The sequence below is a fragment of the Biomphalaria glabrata genome, chromosome 12 (assembly GCF_947242115.1).
Source record: "Biomphalaria glabrata chromosome 12, xgBioGlab47.1, whole genome shotgun sequence".
Taxonomy (NCBI): domain Eukaryota; kingdom Metazoa; phylum Mollusca; class Gastropoda; family Planorbidae; genus Biomphalaria; species Biomphalaria glabrata.
Genome location: NC_074722.1, coordinates 37,050,844 through 37,072,690, shown reverse-complemented (window position 1 = coordinate 37,072,690; position 21,847 = coordinate 37,050,844). Strand labels below are relative to the sequence as shown.

The 21,847-nt window shown below is 34.4% G+C and overlaps 1 protein-coding gene across 2 annotated transcripts; it reads right to left on the bottom strand.

Moving 5' to 3' along the window:
• Positions 1-604: 604 nt before the first annotated feature.
• Positions 605-19,473, bottom strand: LOC106062385 (ankyrin repeat domain-containing protein 27-like). Of its 2 annotated transcripts, XR_008774172.1 has the most exons (20): positions 19,312-19,473; positions 17,341-17,446; positions 16,293-16,329; positions 16,008-16,087; positions 15,344-15,399; positions 14,303-14,359; positions 14,087-14,154; positions 13,047-13,086; positions 12,736-12,852; positions 12,526-12,602; positions 11,502-11,661; positions 11,101-11,172; positions 10,202-10,277; positions 9,971-10,017; positions 7,985-8,088; positions 7,055-7,139; positions 5,449-5,665; positions 4,007-4,079; positions 3,375-3,624; positions 605-3,301 (listed from the first exon to the last, which is right to left on the bottom strand). XR_008774172.1 is itself a non-coding variant. In XM_056007261.1 (19 exons), the coding sequence occupies exons 1-19, from the start codon at positions 19,363-19,365 to the stop codon at positions 3,564-3,566; spliced, it is 1,587 nt and encodes a 528-aa protein (XP_055863236.1). In that variant the 5' UTR covers positions 19,366-19,473; the 3' UTR covers positions 605-3,563. The 2 variants fall into 2 exon arrangements, 1 of the variants encoding a protein (XP_055863236.1); XM_056007261.1 differs by having other exon boundaries at positions 605-3,624.
• Positions 19,474-21,847: the final 2,374 nt, after the last annotated feature.

Below are 21,847 nucleotides of genomic sequence, written 5' to 3'. Positions count from 1 at the left end.
TCGGTTACAATGTTGGCACCTCTATATTTCTGTTTTATTACACTTCTATTGCATGAATCTCTATGTTTTAGGTTGATAAGGCTTTGAATAAGTTTAATCTATTGCTGTTGTCTCTGGATTTATTTTTAGACACTGTCATACTGACTTGAAGAGCAAACTCCTACAGCTTTTATTCCACACGATATGTAAGAAGGATTTTAAAAAACAACTGTCAATCAAAACAAGAACGGAGCGGTACAAAAACTCGTTCGTACCTCACTCGGTCAGACTCTATCACCGCCACTCATTGATCAGGGAACATGAAATGCACCAAGATACCTGTGTGTAGTCGCTGAATGAAGTCTTTATGTTGTCTGTTGTATTTATGTGTATTTTTCTGCTGTGTTGTCTTTATATGAGAAAAAAGTCCTAGTAATCACAACAAATTTCCGTAAGGATCAATAAAGCAGTCTTAAGTCTTATTGATAAAACAGCTAAGACTGTTCCTACATATAGGTCAAGGTCCATGTACTTTGGGGTCAAAACAAATGTCGCTATGAAAAGTTAGTTCTACTTTTCTAAATCACATGAAAAATAAACATAAAACTTGTGCAAATAATAAACAAACTGTTTTTTTCAACTTTTATCTTAAAATTAAACATTCTCCAAAATCATTTTTTTTAATACATGCATATTTTTTTTGACATAAAAAATGTTAAATAACAATATTGAATAGAAAAAAAAACCCGGTAAAGTGTAAGTGTTTGCCTGCATGTGCATGTATGTGTATGTATTGTCAAATCAGACAAAATCAAGGAACATATTTTCACCAAAAAAAGTTCTATTTTTATTTTTTTTTAACCAAGGGAAGTAATTCAGTTTACAATAATAACTAAAAATGTATTTTTTCTAAAAGAAAGATTGAGTAAATAAAAACATAATTTAGAGATGAAATTAGCATAGAAAAATGAAGTGCTTGAGGTAAGCATGTCTGAACTATTTCAATATGAAAGACATTTTACTGTAAAACAAAGTCATTATTGTGTCCATTGACATCAAAACCTATTCCACTGACAATATTAGTGTGGAAGACATAAGAAGTGAAAATAAAAATGTTGATAATAAGACAATCCATGCCTGAATATTCACAGGGCAAAGTTGATTTGTAGCTATGAACATACTGGTAGCATAAAAGAACTCTAAAGCTGAGTACAATGAAATAAAACATCACATGAAAACTGGAACTAATGAAATATGACCTTGCTGAGGGTCCCTTTGAGAATTTGAGCCCTTGTGCATCCCCATAATCCCTTTGACCGTTGAGAAGAATTTCTATCAGTCGACAGGCCTGGACTGGGAGCTCTTTAACCCATGCCCGTCTGAAGGATCCACAATGTATGTGAACATTACTGGGTTGCAGGAGGATGTGCCACTACAAATTCGTAATATTTCTCTTAAGTCACTGCCTCAAACAGTGGAAATACTGCCACTCCAGGTCACTGACATCAACTCTGTGAAACAGCATGGTGGCTTGTTTGAAATGGGACACCTAATCTTTGTATAATTCCCACCCCTAGACTCCAACGCATGGAATGTGTTGGCTTCCTGGAGTAAACTGCCATGGAACAATTTTCACTCCTGTTGTTGCTCTATCTGCTTCCACACAGCACACATTCCCACGGAGGTGCCATGAGAGCTGTAGATCCTGTTGAGTGTCACCAGAGAATGCTAACCACATTTTCAAAGCTGCAGAGCTTATCGAGAAGCCCAAACAAGATACTGATAACTGGCCCAAACAAAACCCCTTTAGGAGTTAAACTATAGAGCTGTCTGGTCTGGAAATCACTGCTTTGTTTGTTTTGTTTTACATGTTTCGGATGTTCCTTCAGTTTTGAAGATAGTTTACTTCCTACTACAAACCTCCCGCAGGACGACGGGGGATGGGAGCGAGCAGGATTTGAACCCTCGACCATCGATAAATCCGAACAACAGTCCAGCGCGCAAACCGTACGACCAAGCAGCCATCCAGTTCATTTCCCCTATAGGACTGGTTGTTTGAAACCTCCAATTTCATGATAACAAAAAAGAGAGCATTATTATGCATGGTTCATTTTCTAAGTGAGGTTTTAGGAATTAAAAAAAAAAGTATAATAATTAATCTATATTTTTCTAGGCAAAAAAAAAATGACATTTAGTGAATAATCCAATATATTTGTTTCATATTGTAAAATGGTGGCTGGATTTCTAATGATACCAAAAGCAATATAAAAACTAAATGTAAAAAACCTGTTCATACAAAAATTCATGATCACTGACTATATAGAAAAATATTTTAAACTTCATCTCCAAATGTGGAATCAAAAAATGTCCATGTTAAATGATCTTTTATAACAAAAGTTTAGTTTTCAAACATTCTTAAAGATGCAACTCCCAAAGAGTGTAAAGAAAATACTTATTCCAAAGCCCGACATATTCCAATCCAACATTTTTGTTACTTCGTAATCATACTTCTGTTACAAATCATTTATACACAAATATATTGAACTATTCAATTCCTAGTCTCACAAGCCGATACTGGGCCATCTACAAAAGCTAATAAAATCCTCTTCAACGCTGTCTACACATTTATGCAAGATACTAGGTGTAATAAATAAAATACTTTCTACTGACTCATACACTGCATAATTAATGAATTTCATTGTAATGACCCAAAAGAAAAAAAAGCCATGTAAACATGACAAGTTGATTGTACATGTATCACAACACCAATGTTAGCCTCTACTGATCAAGTATCACTACACCAATAAGAGTCCCTTCTGACCATCTAAACTATAAAAATAAAATATTCTAGACATGTAGCAAGATTTATATGATAGAATGGGGACAGGGTGGTTGAGTAGCAAAGCACTTGGCATCTTAAATGATGGGGTCTCTGGCTCAAATCTTAGTGAAGACTGGGATTTTGAATTTCATGATTTTTAAGATACTCCTGAGTCCACCTAACTCTAACAGCTAACTGACATAAGTTGGGGAAAGTAAAGACAGTTGGTCATTGTGCTGGCCAAATGACACCCTTGAAAACAGTTGGCCATAGAAATAGATGGTCCTTACATCATCTTCCCTATAGATTGTAAGGTCTTAAAAGGGAACATCATAAGATATTGTATTTATTGTCTTTAATTTCCCTCCACACAAACACAGACAAAATAAATACAAATAGACAATGTACAATAGTAAGTTAAAATCAACTAAGCACCATATTTCATTACGAATAGGTGGCTTTATAGAATATACAACTTGTGGATAAAAAAAATATCTCAATCTTTCGCATCAATGCAACTTTGACCTGGCCACCAAGGATAAAATATCAGCAATGGTTAAATTAAATTAAAAACGCAACTTTGACATGGCCACCGAGGATAAAATATCAGCAATGGTTAAAATAAATTAACAACGCAGCTTTGACATGGCCACCAAGGATAAAATATCAGCAATGGTTAAATTAAATTAAGTAGATTGCACTTTAAATAATAAAAAAAAAATGGAGGGAATGATGTTAAAAACAAAGTCCCTGGTGAAAGTTTTCACGTCTGCTTGCCAAATGGTTGGTCAAACTCATCATCTTGTAGTGCAGAAAGGAAATCTCTAAGAAACAATAAAAATATACATTTAAGAATGTTTATTATTGAACACATCAAGACATAGACAAAATTTTAACAAAACTTTTTTTTTATGATGAGTAACTCAATTATCAATTTTCTTTTCTATATCATTTCTATTAAATTGCAAGCATTAATATAGACATTTTCCTGGCAACTTATGGTCTCAAATGTGTGTACCAATGCGTTTATAACACATTTCCAGCTGTTGCTTTCAGAATCTGCTTGATGCCAGGTTTCTCTATGCTACTTAAGGTAAACTGGCAGTAGAGTTAGTCTTTTAAGTAACATAACATTGGTTAAATTATGTCAACCAAATGTTGCAATGTGTCTCTCCTGAGATAAAACTAATGAAACTATTTACTTACCCAAGATTGGCTGATGATCTCTGTGAGCTTTGATTGGACGCGCTGGTAGCAGAGGAAGGGGGAGTCACAAGATCTGAAGGGAAAAAAAAAACATTACTTTTAATTTTAAGCAAATTTATTAGCTTCTAGGTTTATAAGCGTTTTTAGATAAGTTTGCCATTTTAACTCTTGTGTTTATTTCTTTTATGGTATTATAGTGCCTTGAGCCTACATAGTTTGTTAACAGCACTTTTAAATAAAATTATTATTATTATTATTACATGATAAACCAATTCAAATTTACAATAAATTATGTTCTAAATGAAAACATGGATCTAGGCAATATGGCACACACACAGAAAATCATCTCATTTTAGGAGAACATGAAATGAGCAGGTTATGTGGCCGAGTACCCAATAGAATAGGGTGAACTCTGTCTAGAAGTCAAAGCACAAATAAAAATTCCTTACCCCCACCAGAACTACAAACCTGTGACCTTTGGATTTACTGCTGGGTGTTTAAGTATTCAAGCATCACATCCCACCATCCATTTAAGGATTGGGAAAGTTAAATGTACACCATGCATGCCAATCTTGGACGCTGACTGCAGATCTCGAGATGAGAATACCAGCAATGGAACTAATAAAGATCCTAGGGGTCAATTACAAAGACCGCATCATGAATGACGAGATAAGAAACAGGACCCCACGATGACCTACTAACCACTGTCAAAAAACATAAACTCAAACTCCTTGGCCACATCACAAGGTCCTCAGGGCTTGTAAAGACCTTCCTTCAGGGAACAGCACAAGAAAGAAGAAGAGGCAGACAGAGAGAGCGACGGGAAGACAACATAAAAGAATGGACAGGCCTGCCATTGAAAAAGGTTCTATCCAAGGCGAAAGACAGAGAGGATGGAGAAATACGGTTGTAACAGAAGGGAAGCATTCAAACTTCATAATAAGGGAGAAATATTCAAACCAATTATTGGAAGTAAAACATTTAAACTTTATCATAGCGGTAAAGCATAAAATTTTTATAACAGTGGTGAAAACTTCAAACTTTATAGTCGAGATGAGACATTCAATTTTTATAATAGCGGTAAAACAATAAAATTTATAAATAGCAGTGAAACATTGAGACTTTATAGTAGCGGTGAAATATTTAAACTTTATAATAGCAGTGAAACATTCAAAATTTATAATAGCAGTGAAAAATTTAAACTTTATATAACTCCTTCTTGTGTGACGCCCCAACGGCTAAACAGACTAAAAGAAAGGCAAAGGTGAAAGAAGAGTTTGGATAGCTATTTTCTTTGAACAAGTTTGAATCATCTAAAACCTAATTACCTTGATTGTACATACGATACTTCAAACAGATACAATTTTGAATAGCCTAATTATTTGACTGGGGAAAAAAAAACAACTAGAAAACAGCAAAAAAAAACCCTAGAGTTAACATACCTGGGAAAATGCTTTGCAGATGCTTGGGTTTCTCATTCCCATTTCTGTTGGTCTTTAATTCCTGCACAGTCTTCTCAAGGAAGCCTGTGATTCTGTTGAGCTGTCTCTCACGCCTGTCTCTCATTGACTTTGTGTTGGACTTTTCGACAGATTCTTGTGTGACTTGCGACTCTAAAAGAGTTGTCGCTGTCAACATGTCCTCCAAATTGGTCATAAGCTTAAAAAGAAAAAAAACAGCTCTTTTTAATGTTTACATTTAAATTATTTCTTTAATTAGAAATATGTGAAATAAAATTATGGATTAAAGGTCTTGAACATAAACAAACAATATGTCTAATCTTGTCTCAAGCCCAGCTTTATAATTTGATTTTTGGCACATCTGCACAATTTAGCCCATGTCCTGCCCTTAATCCTTCAATGATTCCTTTCCTTTTTATTCCCATTTCCCAGTTATATGAAGTTTGCAAAAGAAAAAAGGAAGGTTTACATAGTCGTGTGAAACACTGCACTCATCCTTAATCTTTGGAACTGAAGCCATTGCCTTATCCAACTAACAAGTTAATTAAAACCCTTGTCAATGAAGTCAAATGAGATGTTTCTAAGTCTTTTAAAATTTACTTTGAACGCAATTTTTTTCACTTGCTTTATATACATCTTGGCTTTAAATCTGCCTAAAACTTCAACAAATTTGTTTGGAAAAAAACCAAACAGCTGCAACATTTGAAAAGTGTCTGGCCTACAATGAACCAACTGTTGATAGGACATTTACGTCTGCTACACTTTGCCACCTGACAAGAAGTTTAATCAAAGTATTAAATAAACTTCAACAATTTGGCTGAAAAAAAAAACAACCCAGCTGCAACATTTGAAAAGTGTCTGGCCAACAATGAACCAACTGTTGATAGGACATTTACTTCTGCTACACTTTGCCACCTGACAAGAAGTTTAATCAAAGTATTAAATAAACTTCAAACAATTTGGCTGAAAAAAAACACAACCCAGCTGCAACATTTGAAAAGTGTCCTGACTAAACTGAAACCAACTGTTGATGAGAACTTTACTTCTGCTACACTTTGCCACATGATAAGAAGTTTAATCCAAGTATTGTGATAACTATTTTAAAGAACATTTTCTTTTATAATCCTTCAGTATTTCTGAATGACTATGCTACTATTAACATGAAAGTCAATAAATATGGGATGTTTGGCTGATTTACTTACATTAACTGTGTGGCAATTCAAATGGGGCTTGAGTTCAAATCCTAAAGTAGACTAGAAATTTTTAATTCAAGATTATAAACTTAAGCTAAGTTGTTTTTGTAAAATGTTTTTACATGTTTCAGATGTTCCTTTAGAGTTGAAGATAATTACTTCCTAGTCCAAACCTCCCGCAGGATGACGAGGGATGGGAGCAGGCAGGGTTTGAACCCTCGACCATCGATAAATCTGAATGACAGTCCAGCGCGCAAACCGCACGACCAGGAAGCCATCCAGTTGTGTTTGCTTAGCATCTAAAAGCAGCGTCTCCAAGATACACCTTTCCCCAAGTGTCCACACAAAAGACACTCGGAGGATGATTTGTTCTATATCCATAATTAATAATTTACCTCTTTATCCAGACACGTAGCCATGGAAGTGAAGTCTGTCTCTACCATATACTGCACAGCAGCCTTGAATGTAACTAAACAAAACCTGGACGCAGAAGTTAATTATAAGTCATTTGGCATGTACAAGTTCTATGTCATTTGGGATGTACAGTTCTATGTCATTTGCATATACAGTGCTATGTCATTTTGCATGTACAGTTATATGTCATTTTGCATATACAGTTCTATGTCATTTTGCATATACAGTTCTATGTCATTTGGGATGTACAGTTCTATGTCATTTTGCATATAGAGTTCCGTGCTATTTGGCATGTACAATTCTATGTCATTTGGAATGTCCAGTTCTATGTCATTTGGCAAGTACAGTTCTAAGTAGAAATTCTTCAGCTTGCAATTAATTAATTTATGTTTGTTTGTTTTGTTTGTAAAATGTTCTACATGTTTCGGATGTTCCTTCAGAGTTGAAGATAGTTTACTTCCTAGTCCAAACCTCCCGCAGGACGACGGGGGATGGGAGCGGGCAGGGTTTGAACCCTCGACAAATCCGAACGACAGTCCAGCGCGCAAACCGCACGACCAGGCAGCCATAGGAGTGTATGACATTTAAGTAAATGTGCTGTGGACCAGTGCTAATAGTACTAAATGTCTAAATGTGTACCGGTATGTGTGTTTCAGTACAAGTGGTTCACTGACAATTTGTTCAACTGTCATGTGACCCAATAGTTGGTGAGACATTTGTCAGTGAACCATTTGTCTGCAAATAATTTGTTGTGCCCCAAGGGTGGAAGCCTTCAAGACTAAATGAAATCTACTAGAAATAAATTTCAGCTTGATCAGAGATTGGGTGTCGAAGAAATAACATGTACAAACTTTTGACCAGACAGACAGACCGAATGTGTCGATATAAACTATGTAAAAAAAAAAACTTACCCTAAATCATCCCTGTCCCTGTCTGCTGATGCCCACATAAAGTGGTCCACATAAAACAAATCACTGTTCAAATGACTACACTTGGCTTTAGCAATGACTGTCACCTACATACGAGCAAAAGTGAACATTGAAATATGCAAGGAACGGTCGAGACTAATTGAATACAAAATTTACAACAAATAAAACATGTATTAGAACCAAAAAAAGATTTAAAATGCAAAACTGCACAAACCAAAACCAAATCAAATATTGCAATCTTAATCCTACTTTATATAAGAAAAAACAATGTCTTGCAATTACAATAGATAAATACATTAAAAAAAAAAAAAAGAAAATCAATATAGTTGAACCAAAAGTTTTAGATTTGATATTGATAATATTGATATATTTTATATTGACATATTGATTGATATTGATCAGCTGTGTGTTCAAACAAACAAATGTCCAGTAATAACAAAATTAATGGTTTAGAATACATAGCCCATCTAAAACTGTAAATCACACAGCCCATCTAAAACTGTAAATCCTACAGCCAATCTAAAACTGTAAATCACACAGTCCATCTAAAACTGTAAATCATACAGCCCATCTAAAACTGTAAATCATACAGCCCATCTAAAACTGTAAATCATACAGCCCATCTAAAACTGTAAATCATACAGCCCATCTAAAACTGTAAATCACACAGCCCATCTAAAACTGTAAATCACACAGTCCATCTAAAACTGTAAATCATACAGCCCATCTAAAACTGTAAATCATACAGCCCATCTAAAACTGTAAATCACACAGCCCATCTAAAACTGTAAATCATACAGGCCATTTAAAACTGTAAATCACACAGCCCATCTAAAACTGTAAATCACACAGCCCATCTTAAACTGTAAATCATACAGCCCATCTTAAACTGTAAATCATACAGCCCATCTAAAACTGTAAATCATACAGGCCATCTAAAACTGTAAATCATACAGGCCATTTAAAACTGTAAATCACACAGCCCATCTAAAACTGTAAATCACACAGCCCATCTAAAACTGTAAATCATACAGCCCATCTTAAACTGTAAATCATACAGCCCATCTAAACCTGTAAATCACACAGCCCATCTAAAAGTGAAAATCATACAGGCCATCTTAAACTGTAAATCATACAGCCCATCTAAAACTGTAAATCATACAGGCCATCTAAAACTGAAAATCACACAGCCCATCTTAAACTGAAAATCACACAGCCCATCTAAAACTGTAAATCATACAGCCCATCTAAAACTGTAAATCATACAGGCCATCTAAAACTGTAAATCATACAGGCCATTTAAAACTGTAAATCACACAGCCCATCTAAAACTGTAAATCACACAGCCCATCTAAAACTGTAAATCATACAGCCCATCTTAAACTGTAAATCATACAGCCCATCTAAACCTGTAAATCACACAGCCCATCTAAAACTGTAAATCATACAGCCCATCTTAAACTGTAAATCATACAGCCCATCTAAAACTGTAAATCATACAGGCCATCTAAAACTGAAAATCACACAGCCCATCTAAAACTGCAAATCACACAGCCCATCTAAAACTGTAAATCATACAGCCCATCTTAAACTTAAAATCACACAGCCCATCTAAAACTGTAAATCATACAGGCCATCTAAAACTGTAAATCACATAGCCCATCTAAAACTGTAAATCACACAGCCCTTCTAAAACTGAAAATCACACAGCCCATCTAAAACTGAAAATCACACAGCCCATTTAAAACTGTAAATCATACAGGCCATCTAAAACTGTAAATCGCATAGCCCATCTAAACCTGTAAATCACACAGCCCATCTAAAAGTGAAAATCACACAGTCCATCTAAAACTGTAAATCACACAATCCATCTAAAACTAAATTACAAAGCTCATCTAAAACTTCAAATAAGTGCAATCATTAATTTTCCACCTAATTATGCAAAAAGAAACAAACCCAAAAACTAACCAGTATTGGAATGAGATCATCAGAAGTTATACAAATCTCTGGGTTACCTGTACAATACAAATCAATCTCCTGTAACTATTATTTCATATAATTACAAGGAAATAGTGTTTTTTTTAAATTATTACACATTAAAAAATTAAACTTATTAAACCCTAACTAACAAAAAAAAAGTTATAAAACAAATAAACAAAACAAAATCTAATTCTTATTTAGCAATGCCATTTCTCTCACCAGCTACAGAAGCATCAGGCTCAGAGTTTTGTGTAAGTTCTTGCAAGGACAAAGCTACTCCCTCTGTGATGTTATCCTTAATGAGGAACAGAGTTTAGAAATAAAATGAGACAGACAGAAACAGTTTCAGAATAGAAAAAGTAGAAAAGTCTCCTTTCAGACCCTGTGATCTATAGGGCAGATGATGTTAAGGTGTTTCATTGGGCAAGAGTTAACAAGCTGGGTGTCATGTGGCCAGCACCACGACCAACTCTTTACTTTCCCCAACTTAAGTCAGATGCCCATAAAAGTTGGGTGGACTCAGGGGCTACCTAAAAACCACGAGATTCAAAAACCCAACAAGATTCGAATCAAGGACACCAGGTTTGGAAGCCAAGCACTTAACCACTCAGCCACAGAAAGGATGTTGATAATTCTTATTCTTTTTCAAACCTAAGCTAAATAAATTCATATGGCAAATTTATTCAGTTGCACACATTTTATTTGCGTGGATCAGGACTGATTAACAATGACTTTCTCAGCTCCATCTAGAAACGTAGTGAAGGATTCATTCTCAATATTGTTATGAGGGTCAGCCAGATGTAAAAAATACATTCTTTTCAAAGGACTTGAGTGTAGTTTGAATGTAAATCTATCCCTTTAGCCAGTAATGTTCCAAAGAGACCCACTTAATAATATAGTTTGACCATCATAAACAAGTTGTTATATTGCTCTTTTTGGCAATTTTGGATCATAAAAAAAAATATATAACTAATACATGACCATGATTTTTATCTTCTGATATATTAAAAGAAATAATTTTTTACTTCTAAGTATAGGAATTCACAAAGTTAAATCTATTTTAGTTCTAATTAGTAGTATAAATTTTAGATCTAATTAGTAGTATGAAATCTACTTACAACAGTGGATTTTAAGCAGACCAGCTTCTCTCTTGGTGTTCTTAATGAGGATAAGTTAGCTAACTCAACAACCTGTCCAAATAAATCCACAAATAATAGTCGAACAATCAAAACCTTACCAGAAACTAATAAAATAGCCAGAAAAGTCAAGCATAAAGTAAATTTCAAACTTATGTAAGAGCTTTCTTTCTAAGCGCTATGTGACATTTGAAACAGGTTGCTATTGTAAATCAATAGCTTAGCAAGTTCAGGTCTCGTATTAACAAGAATGATTAGATTCACACATGAATATGCTAAGGATGTAATTTTCTTTTCTGATCAAAAAATATGATTAAAACATATGAAGAATCAGCTTTCGCACTGACTCATTATGTGGAACTGACTCATTATGTGGAACTTACTGCCATTGGGAGAGGACAGGAGAATTCTCGTCTGACTCCAATCTGATCTGGCCTAACTTTATTTATATGTTGATATTTGGTCAAGAGAGTCTGGTCTTGTTTGGACAGATGACTTGATATCACAGCAAAAACTTTGTCATGGACTGCATTCATCACATAGCTAAAATGATGATGAAAATAAACAAATGAACCAATCTCCCAAAACAAGATGACTGGAATATAATCAAATATCAAATTTAAATCATTAACAGCTATTGCACCAACATGTGGCATGCACTTCGGACTTTCACTGCGATGCCCCCCCCCCCCGATTTCAAACCCGGCCTGCTGCCATTTCCTACCATCGTACAGGTCTGGACTGAGACCTTGTAAAACAAAGACAACAAAAACTTAGTGAAATATTAATTCCCTTCAAATCCAGTATTACTTTTTAAAGATGGTATAAACTAGTTTATCTACAACAAAAAAATTGGTTCCACACTCAAATGTAAATTTCAGAAGAGAAATACAGAGAAAGAAAAAATTTTGAAATCTTAACCCACAAACTCGAGAAAACATTAAGAAACTGGAACAGACACAAAATAGAGCAGTGAGATTCATAACAAACGAATATTCACATTTGACTAGAGTAACACCTTTAGTAAAATCTCTAAATTTAGAAACCCTTCAGGACAGAAGACTCAAAAGTAAAGTAGCAATTGTACATAAAACACTGAACCATAATCTTCAAATACAAAAACAAAATTTAATAAAATACTCTGAAAGACACAAAGATAAAGGCACATTCCTCGTCCCATATGCTAGGACAAATTTGTACAAATACTCCTTCTTCCCTAGTGCTATTAGAGCATGGAATGGGTTGCCTGAGCTAGCCAGGAAAACCAGTGACTTGGCAGAATTTAAGTCATTGGTTAATATGCATGACTAAATGCATGACGCGTAAGACGCAATCATCTTCTTTTTTGAAGTCACGTCTGTATTATATAAGATAAGAACCAAAAAAACCACTTGACCCAATAATTACCTCTCCACTGCCTCAGCAAGAACATCTCTCAGCTTTATGTTGCTATTTAACGGTGCTTTCAAGTGTTTCGTCATCTCCTGTCGATGACGGAGTGTTATTTAAAAATTGTACATGTATAAATATCAAGCAACAAACCAGTTGAATTATAACATTCATTAACAACTGTTAATTAACAAACATAGGGGAAATTAAAAAAAAAAAAAGACTTACAACTGTTGTCTGAGTACATATATCCTGCAGACGCGACGCTGCATCATCTAAATAGTTTTCCAGCACCATGTAGTGGTTTATAAAGTTTTGGATCTTTTGATTTAATGTGTGTAGTATCTGTTGCAACAATTTAATTTAAAAAAAAAATTGATTAAAGACACCTCATTGATATAAATACACTAATGTAAATGTTAAAATAAGTTCATCAATAGAATTAGGTCAAGACATACAAAATTAATCAGCAATTATCTTAAAAGACTTTTTAATATTGCTTTTTGCATACATCAATTGACAAAAAAAAGTGTTACTACCTCTTTAAAATCAGGAAAGGATTGAAGAAAATCTGTACATCTGGAGATTAAATAATTACAGCCAATTTGAATATATACAGAGCAAAGTAAAACCTACAATGTACTTTTATCTGCTTTTGAATTGTTATGATATTGTAATGACATTTTGTTATGACATAGTTATGAATATTCAAATGAGTTTTACTTTAAGAAAGTTACTTATACCAAATGTGAGAACTGATAGTAATTTTAAAATATTTGTTGAAGTTGCACTGCATTCAAATTTGTTACAAAATATTTGTTGAAGTTACATTTTCCAATTATTTGCATATTTTCAAAAATTCTATAATTTCCAGAAAAAAAAGTTGACATGTTTTGTTAAGTGTTGTATGGTAAGTTTTACTGAAATCTTCTTCTTCTTCTAGCCAGCCTTTTGCTGCTGAGATGTAAGCTCTTTTGCAGACTGTGCCAAGGAAAACTTGTGTGCTGTTCTCTTCAGTTGTTCAGCACTGCTGGTTATCAGGGCCGGCCTTAGGCCACTGCAGCCTATGCGGTCGCAGTGGGCCCCGCACTTTCATAGGCCCCGCGCTAGTTCTAAGTGTAAATTATTAAATTAAACCATTATAAATTATAAGTAATAACAGGGTTTTCAAGGGCCTCCAGGAAATCTCCTGAAAAGGCAAAATATACGAAAAAGTCCTGGAAATCTGAAATTTTTAAAATCTCCTGAAAAATGGCGTAGATTGTTATTTTTGGGGTGTCAATAAAGCAAGTCTTTTGTGAAATGCGGTTATACTTGTAATTTCGAGTTATGGATTGTAACTTATTCTAAAAATACTGTTTTTCATTCGTTGCGCTTTTATGGCTGGATCGCCTATATGTATTTTTACATATTAATAAATATATTGTCTGCTGACAAGAGTGTTGATTGTTGAATACTAATGTTTGTCATCCTAACTAAGACACAAGTCACGCGCATAAGAATCTAAAGTTACATCTGATAATTAACCAGTAATAAAGATGTTACAGTGATACTGAAATAAACTCATAGAAAGACTTACTCTTTCACCGTCAGCTTGGGTGTCAGCATATGTGTATTTGCATCCTCTTTGCCTTGTGGGGTTTGAGTCTGAAAAAAAATAAAAAGATAAATACATTTTTTTGAGAAAAATACTCCTTAAAGTAAAAATTGGAGATAATTATTTGTATTTTATCTACACTTTAAGCTCTAAGTTATGCGTATTAGCTACAGGTCAACAAGTAGATCCAAAAAGTACCTTGAATTTAGAGTCAAATGGTTCTTCCAATATTATAATCTTGTATTGTTTATACTCCTGTAAAATAATGCAAAGAGAAAAATGTTTTTTTGATTATTAAAATAGTTAATTTGTAACTATATCCATATGAAAACAATATAGATCTACAGTAAAAACTCATAACAACAACGCAGCTATTTTGAAGCTTTAGTGATATTTTTCTTTGGTCATATAAATCACTACAAATAAATTTAGTTGGGCCCTTAAATTTGAAAAAAAAAAACAACCAAGGTCTAATGTTATACATTAAAGATGCACACTCATCGATCCATATGCTAGGACAAATTTTTACAAATGCTCCTTCTTCCTTAGCGCTATTAGAGCATGGAATGGGTTGCCTGAGCAAGCCAGGAAAACCAATGACTTGGCAGAATTTGAGTCATTAGTTAACATGCATGACTAGAATGACCTAGGAACACCCGTAGGATGTAATCATCTTCTTTTTTGAAGTAACATCTCTGTATTTTATAAGATAAGATGAAACAATGAGAGAGAACTCTATATGTTTCTCTGCTTCCACCGAAGCCTCTGTCTGCAAATGAAAAGTGATCATGTTTATTTTTCATGCCAGTGACACAGCCAAACCATCTACAAAGCTTCTACTGTATTTAGCAATCTCATCTGGCTTCTGATGGCTACCTAATCATGTGATATACGCTCTGGACCCATGTTACGATGGTCCCAGGTTTGAATCCTGCCTGCCACCATTCAACAGTGCTGCAGGAAGGTTTAGGATGTAATAATCTTCAAATCTGCAGGAACATCCAAAACATGTAAAACAAACAAACGAATTGTGGGTCTTATATTTGAAAGCTGATATTTTTTTTTTTTAAATTAAATTTTTAATTCATGATTTAAGTGACATAAGTTCGTGCAGTACATAAAAGCAAAAGAGAAAACTTTCAAAGATACTTTTGTAAATTAATTTTGGCCAGAGAAAAATGAATAAGATATAAATGCTTGGAGATTCACTCTATCAAAATCAAAATAATAATAAAATACCTTATTATATGCCAGTTCTTCCCCTAGAATTTTAACATCACGAATATCTGAAAAACCTAAGAGTACAAAAACTGGTGATTGATCAAATGAATACTTCAAAAACTATTAATTTGATACTAGAAGCTGGATTAAAGCTATATCTTGAAAGCAAAACAAATCAAAGAATAGATAATAATAATAATAATAATAATTTTATTTATAAAGCGCTGTTAACAAACAAAATGTAGGCTCAAGGCGCTGTAACAACATTACAAACATAAACATGAGAGCTAAAATGACAGTTAATCTAAAAAAGTTTTAAACAGGTCTTAATGTTCTTCTTAAAAGTGGTGTAACATGTTGTCTGTCTGAGATCAATGGGGAGTGAGTTCCAAACCTTTGGTCCGTGAACTGAAAAAGCACGCAGACCGTAGCTTTTCAGGGAGAAACGTGGCACTACTAAAAGCGTTGAGTCCATTGAGCGCAGGGCTCTCTGGGGGACATATGGAGTAATCAGTTCGCTAAGGTACAAGGGCATCTCATTGTTATATATACACTGATGACAAAGTGATGACAAAGTAATGATAACCGTATGCTTGGTAAAGTAATACTAAAGTAATGTGATGGTTTAGTAATACTAAAGTAGCATGATCAATGGTAAAGTAATACTAAAGTAACAGGATACCTTGGGAGGTGGTGAAGTACAGGCCGTTATCTGAGAGTGTTAAAGTTTTACAGTTGGACGAGTGAGTTGTCATGTACTGGCTGTTGACACGAGAAACAATACATTAGTAATGACTTAAAAGAGTTATCACCAACAATGTTATATAGGACTGTTTTATCAACATAAAAAACTTTTACTAATATGAATAAAAACCTTTATATAGAGAATTAAAGGTTATAAAAGCAGATAATAGTTACAAAATATGACTTTTTCCATTCACATTTTCCTCTCTCATAAAATACTTACTCTTTAAAATATGGTGAGGGCCGAAGTACATGAGTATCTAGGACAGAATACAAGTAAGAGTTAATAATGGATGAAATTATAAAAAAAATGTAATAAACTTTCAGTATAAAAATTATATTACAAAGACCTCATTTTATATATTTATCAGTGTCGTGTAGAGAAAAAAATGACTAACAACAAGCATTAATTTTTCATGATTATATATATATATATATATATATATATATATATATATATATATATATATATATATATATATATGTAGAGAGAGAGAGGTGCTGTGGCTGAGCGGTTAAGCGCTTGGCTTCCGAACCGGGGTTCAAATCTTGGTGAAGACTGGGATTTTTAATTTTGGGATCTTCGGGCGCCTCTGAGTCCACCCAGCTCTAATGGGTACCTGACATTAGTTAAGGAAAAGTAAAGGCAGTTGGTCGTTGTGCTGGCCACATGACACCCTTGTTAACCGTAGGCCACAGAAACATTACCTTTATATATATATATATATATAGCCAGACCTGCCTACCTAAGAAAGTCCAAATGTGTAACACTGATGGTCAAAATGTGTATTTTGGCACCAGAATGTGTATTTTGGCACCAGAATGTGTGACTCTTGCACGATTGACTATTATGTCAAATGTAATAGCAGGTAAATATGGTCCAACCTTTTTTATGGACATGTGGTGAGAGGGGTCTCTGGGAGAAGGTTTCTTGTGCTGCCTTTAGATTCAAGTTGAGTTTTGAATTTGACCCCACTTGATAGGTAGCCAAAGGGTTTAGGCCACTTGACTACACAACTAATGGAAGTTTGACTTCTTGGACTTCGAATGCCAACTTTCCCCCCACCACCCTGCACACAAGTTATGGCTTGATTGACTTCTGTAGTACTACTGAATTAAGTCAGGAGGTGGGGAAATTTAGTTGGATAAAGAAGCTAAGTCAAAGAAATTAAAAGCTAAAATCTATCAGAGGAATAAAAACCAAGAAGATAACTAAAAATAATAACCAAATAAAACTTTTGAAGTTATCTTGCAAAAAACATTATACAAACCTACAAAATCTGTGTTTATGATGTGTGTACTAATACTTGTTGTTTGTGGTATACACAACAAGTGACAGTTCTTCTGAGCTTTCTCATACAGATCCACATATCTACTCTGTGAATGAAACAACATACTACCTGTTTAAGACTAATGATACTCAGTTGTTGGGTTTTGCTCCAGAGAGCTTCTTTTTTTAAATAAAAAATGAACTTAACAGATTCAATTTCAATGTAGATCTATGTACACAAGTGAAATATTATCTTCAACAGTTTAAATAAAGTACACATCATTCTGTACACCTACTTTTACCCCCTTATTTTTAACATCTACTATGACAGACTTTCTCGTGGTTACATCACAATCACAATTATTGTATAACTATACTTTATAGTAAAATATAGTATAGAGTCTAGATTCTTGATTCTAGACTAGATACTAGACTAGCATTCTAGTTCTAATCTCATTTAATTCACAAAACTATTTATCTAAATTGATCTAATATAGTTCTAGAATTTACGACTCTAGATGTACTGATGTAAATTCTACAGTAATTCTACTAGTTACAGTAGTACTAGATCTAGGTGTAAATAAATAAATTATTATAACTTTTGTATAGCACTACTTTCATGCTTGTAGTAACTTATAGCATGCTCATAGTGCTATGGTCCTATCTCATTTGTGGACCAGTGGGGGAAGGAGGTATCTGGGAGAAGATTTTCCGTGCTGCCTTTAGGCGCTCAGTAAACACAACTCTGCTCGAGTCTGGAGTCTAACCTCAAGCCCCCTTCATAGGTAGCCAAGCCAAGCCAAGTTCAAGCGCACTTGACCTTTCGACCACGTTTCCCAATGCCACTTCCCACTATATCGCTAGTAGATTTAGTAATAACCTAGAATGCCCAACATTTATAGACCTAGACTCTAGTCACCCTAGTCAAGATCTAGATTCTGTATAGATAGACTATCTAGACTAGGTGACTAGACAAGTGACACAAGACAAGTCTAGCAAGAGATAGATCTGATACATCATCAGTTGGAGTGGAGTGACTAGGGTTAGACTCATGGTTAGAGACACTAGAGTAAAAATAAGTCATTCAGAGCGCTCAGATGGCAAATTTGAGATGGCTGATGAGAATAAAACTGTGCCTGAGAGTAGTGAGATTCAGAGTGAGATGGCAAATAAAGAATCATTATCATAGATTTGATAGATGATAGATCTAGAGTAATCTAGATGTCATAGATTTGAAGATTATGTCTTTATGATAGTAATAGATCGGTTATTTCCTAACTATACTATATAGGACTAGGATCTAGATCTAAATCTAGATCTAGTAATACACTAGTCACAAGACAGATTACAGAGATAGTTATAAATTAAAATTATAGATCTAGTTACTAGTAAGATACTGAGTTACTGAGACTGATATTCAGTGATATAGTTGAGATAGTCAGATAGATAGATTCTAGACAAAGTCCTACGCTCTAAGACGTCACTCTAACTAAGTAGCCTAAGCCTTTGAAGTTGACTAAGATACTAACTTAACTATTTATCTAAGATTATTTATAAAGATAGATTATGAATAAGTATCAACTATCGTTACTTAGCTTACTAGATTAACTAGGACTAGATCTAGATCATAGATGATCTATCAGAATTAATTATCATTCTTTTTTCTATCATTATCATTTAAATCATTAAGATTAACTTCATTATCATCATTATGATTAACTTTGATTAAGTCTTTAAACTTTAACTTAACTGTTAGTGTTAGTTTAAGTCTACTCTACTAAGTCTTAGTCTAAGAATAGTTACATAGTGTAACATAGTAGGTAACATAGATGATACTAATCATATAATGTCAGTAATGTCCTAACCCCCTAATGTCAGTAATGATTAGTATCATATTCAATTATTCATAGTTAAATTTAGTTGTAAGTGACTAAGTGTCATACTAAGAATTTTAAAATAATTTTAGGTCTACCTGCAGTGCTTTATAAAATGGATTTATTTCCAGTTCATCGATGTCATTGGCCATTGTGAAAGTTTACAAGAATATCATTTAAATAAAATTTCTAAATAGATCATAGATAGATCTAATAGATCTATCGTAATCTAGATTCTATCTTAGTATGAGTATCGAGTCTGTCTATGTTTACTATGTAAGATAAGGTAATACTAGTAAACTTAATGTAAAGGGAGATCACTCTCGGGACTAGTGATTCACTAAAAATAATACAAATTTGTCACACTGTAGTATTTCCTGCTAAAATTGATCCTTTTTTTTTTTTAGCTCTGTAGATTCAACGACAATATAATTATAAAACACGAACATCCCTGGACGGTGTGTGAAGAAGCTTTTAATATAAAGGCTAATTAGAGCATAATAACCGCTATGTCTTCAACCCTGAAGATTAGGCCTACGGATGCTGGAATCTTATCTTTAAAATTCCAGACGTAACGTCAAAAGAGAAGATAATCATGTCCTACGCATGCTGTGTTTTACATGACGACAAAACCGTTGCCCGCAGGGCCGGGATCTAAGTTTCCATTACGTCATCTGTGCTATATCTTTCTACAAGGACTTTTTAATTATTATTTTTTTTACATCAAATGTGTGTACTGCGACTTCGTGAGAGATCTCTAACTGGCTCTTTTCAGAGGCCATCTGCTGCCAGCTACTTTCCTCTTATATGCAAGTAAGAGCAAATTTGGCGTCTGAGCTTATCTTTATGGCGCTTACAGTGTGAAATATCTAAATCTAGAGAAATAATTCGTCTCGCCAAGCCCAACAGCGTTTTTGGTTGCCTCCAATTGAGAATATGGCGGAATATATGTCTCTTCACCTATGAACCAAATCAACAGGTGTGTAATGGGAGTCAAAATCGGCCCGGGCATTATAATACCATACTATTCGGCCCACAACTTGATTTCATATGAAATGCATAAGACTGAACGCATGTAGACTATGCAAACGTTGATTTATATAACGTTTTGTATTTCTACATGTAAATAGACTTAGGGGTTATAGGAAATCTCAATTAATAAACAAATATCTACGTTTCAATCACAATCTTTATTAGTTTATTACATTAGTTTGATATAACTAAAAGAGTAAAGCATAACACTTGATGGCTGCCATTTCGTGTGCTATGCGTTCTGGAATGACGTCTCGCTGGTCCCGCGCGGGACTCATTTGATATTCACACAATTATGTTTTCACTAGTTTGACTTATGTACGTCTGTAAACAATTATGTTTTGTTAATCACTTTAAATTAGTATATAAAGAGAATTGAAACTCAAAGAAGCATGGTTTACGGGTATAAGCTAATCCATTATTTCGTAACATGTGGCAATATTACAGTTAAGCATGTAGCCTAAACAGCTTTGATAAAAGGTAAAGAGAGAAGCCAATCACGTCTACAAGACTTAGCCTACTGATTTTTAATGTGGCCCAATCCACAGCCCTACCGCTTGTATTTGCACAGTTACCAATATATTATAGCCAGTCTGCCAAAAGTCAATGTTTATAATGCAGTGGCTTTCATCACACTTGTGTATGGCTCTGCGTGAGACCAGGGTGCTCTACAGAAGACATGTACATCTATTATAAGGCTCCAGGAACACTTCCATCTAACGTATCTACGCTCCATATGGGCATATACTGGTAGGCTGCCTGGTCGTGCGGTTTGTGCGCTGGACTGTCGTTCGGATTTATCGACCGCTCCCATCCCCCGTCGTCCTGCGGGAGGTTTGGACTAGGAAGTAAACTATCTTCAACTCTGAAGGAATATCCGAAACATGTAAAACATTTTACAGACTACTTACAAATAAACATGTTCTGCTGGACCCCGGTGTGAACAGTTATAGAGGTATTCGTAGGCCTACTAGATTCTGCACAGTTAATGACTGCATACCAAAGGAAATTTTTTTTTTTGGGGTGGGGGGTTTAGGGGAGTTTATATAAAGCATAAAAGGCATACGCTAAACTATATATAATTTACAGATATAAAAACAAAACCTAATGAAATACTCAGAAAGACACAAAGATAGAAGGCACATTTCTTATTCCATACGCTAGAACAAATTTGTACAAGTGCTCCTTCTTCCCCAGTACCATTTTAGAGAATGGATTGGGTTGCCTGAATCAGCCAGGAAAACCAACGACATAGCAGAGTTAAGTCATTGATTAACTTGCATGACTAGATTGACACATAATATGAAATGCGTAGGACGTAATTAAACTTTTTTTGTTGAAATAACGTCTGTAATATATTAGGTACCGGTAAACTAAGCGATGACAAACTGAAATGATGCCATTAGGATGGTAGGTCTAATCTTCTTTAACCAAATATTAAATGTGCTGCAATATGAAAGGCTTGCGTGACCCTGTAATGTGTTCATCGTCAACATCATATTAAGTCATATGTGTCATTATATGCAGGTCCCAACCGGGTCTTCGTAGTCACGTGAAACACTACAGTACACTCATCTTCGGAATCGAAGACTCGTTTTTATG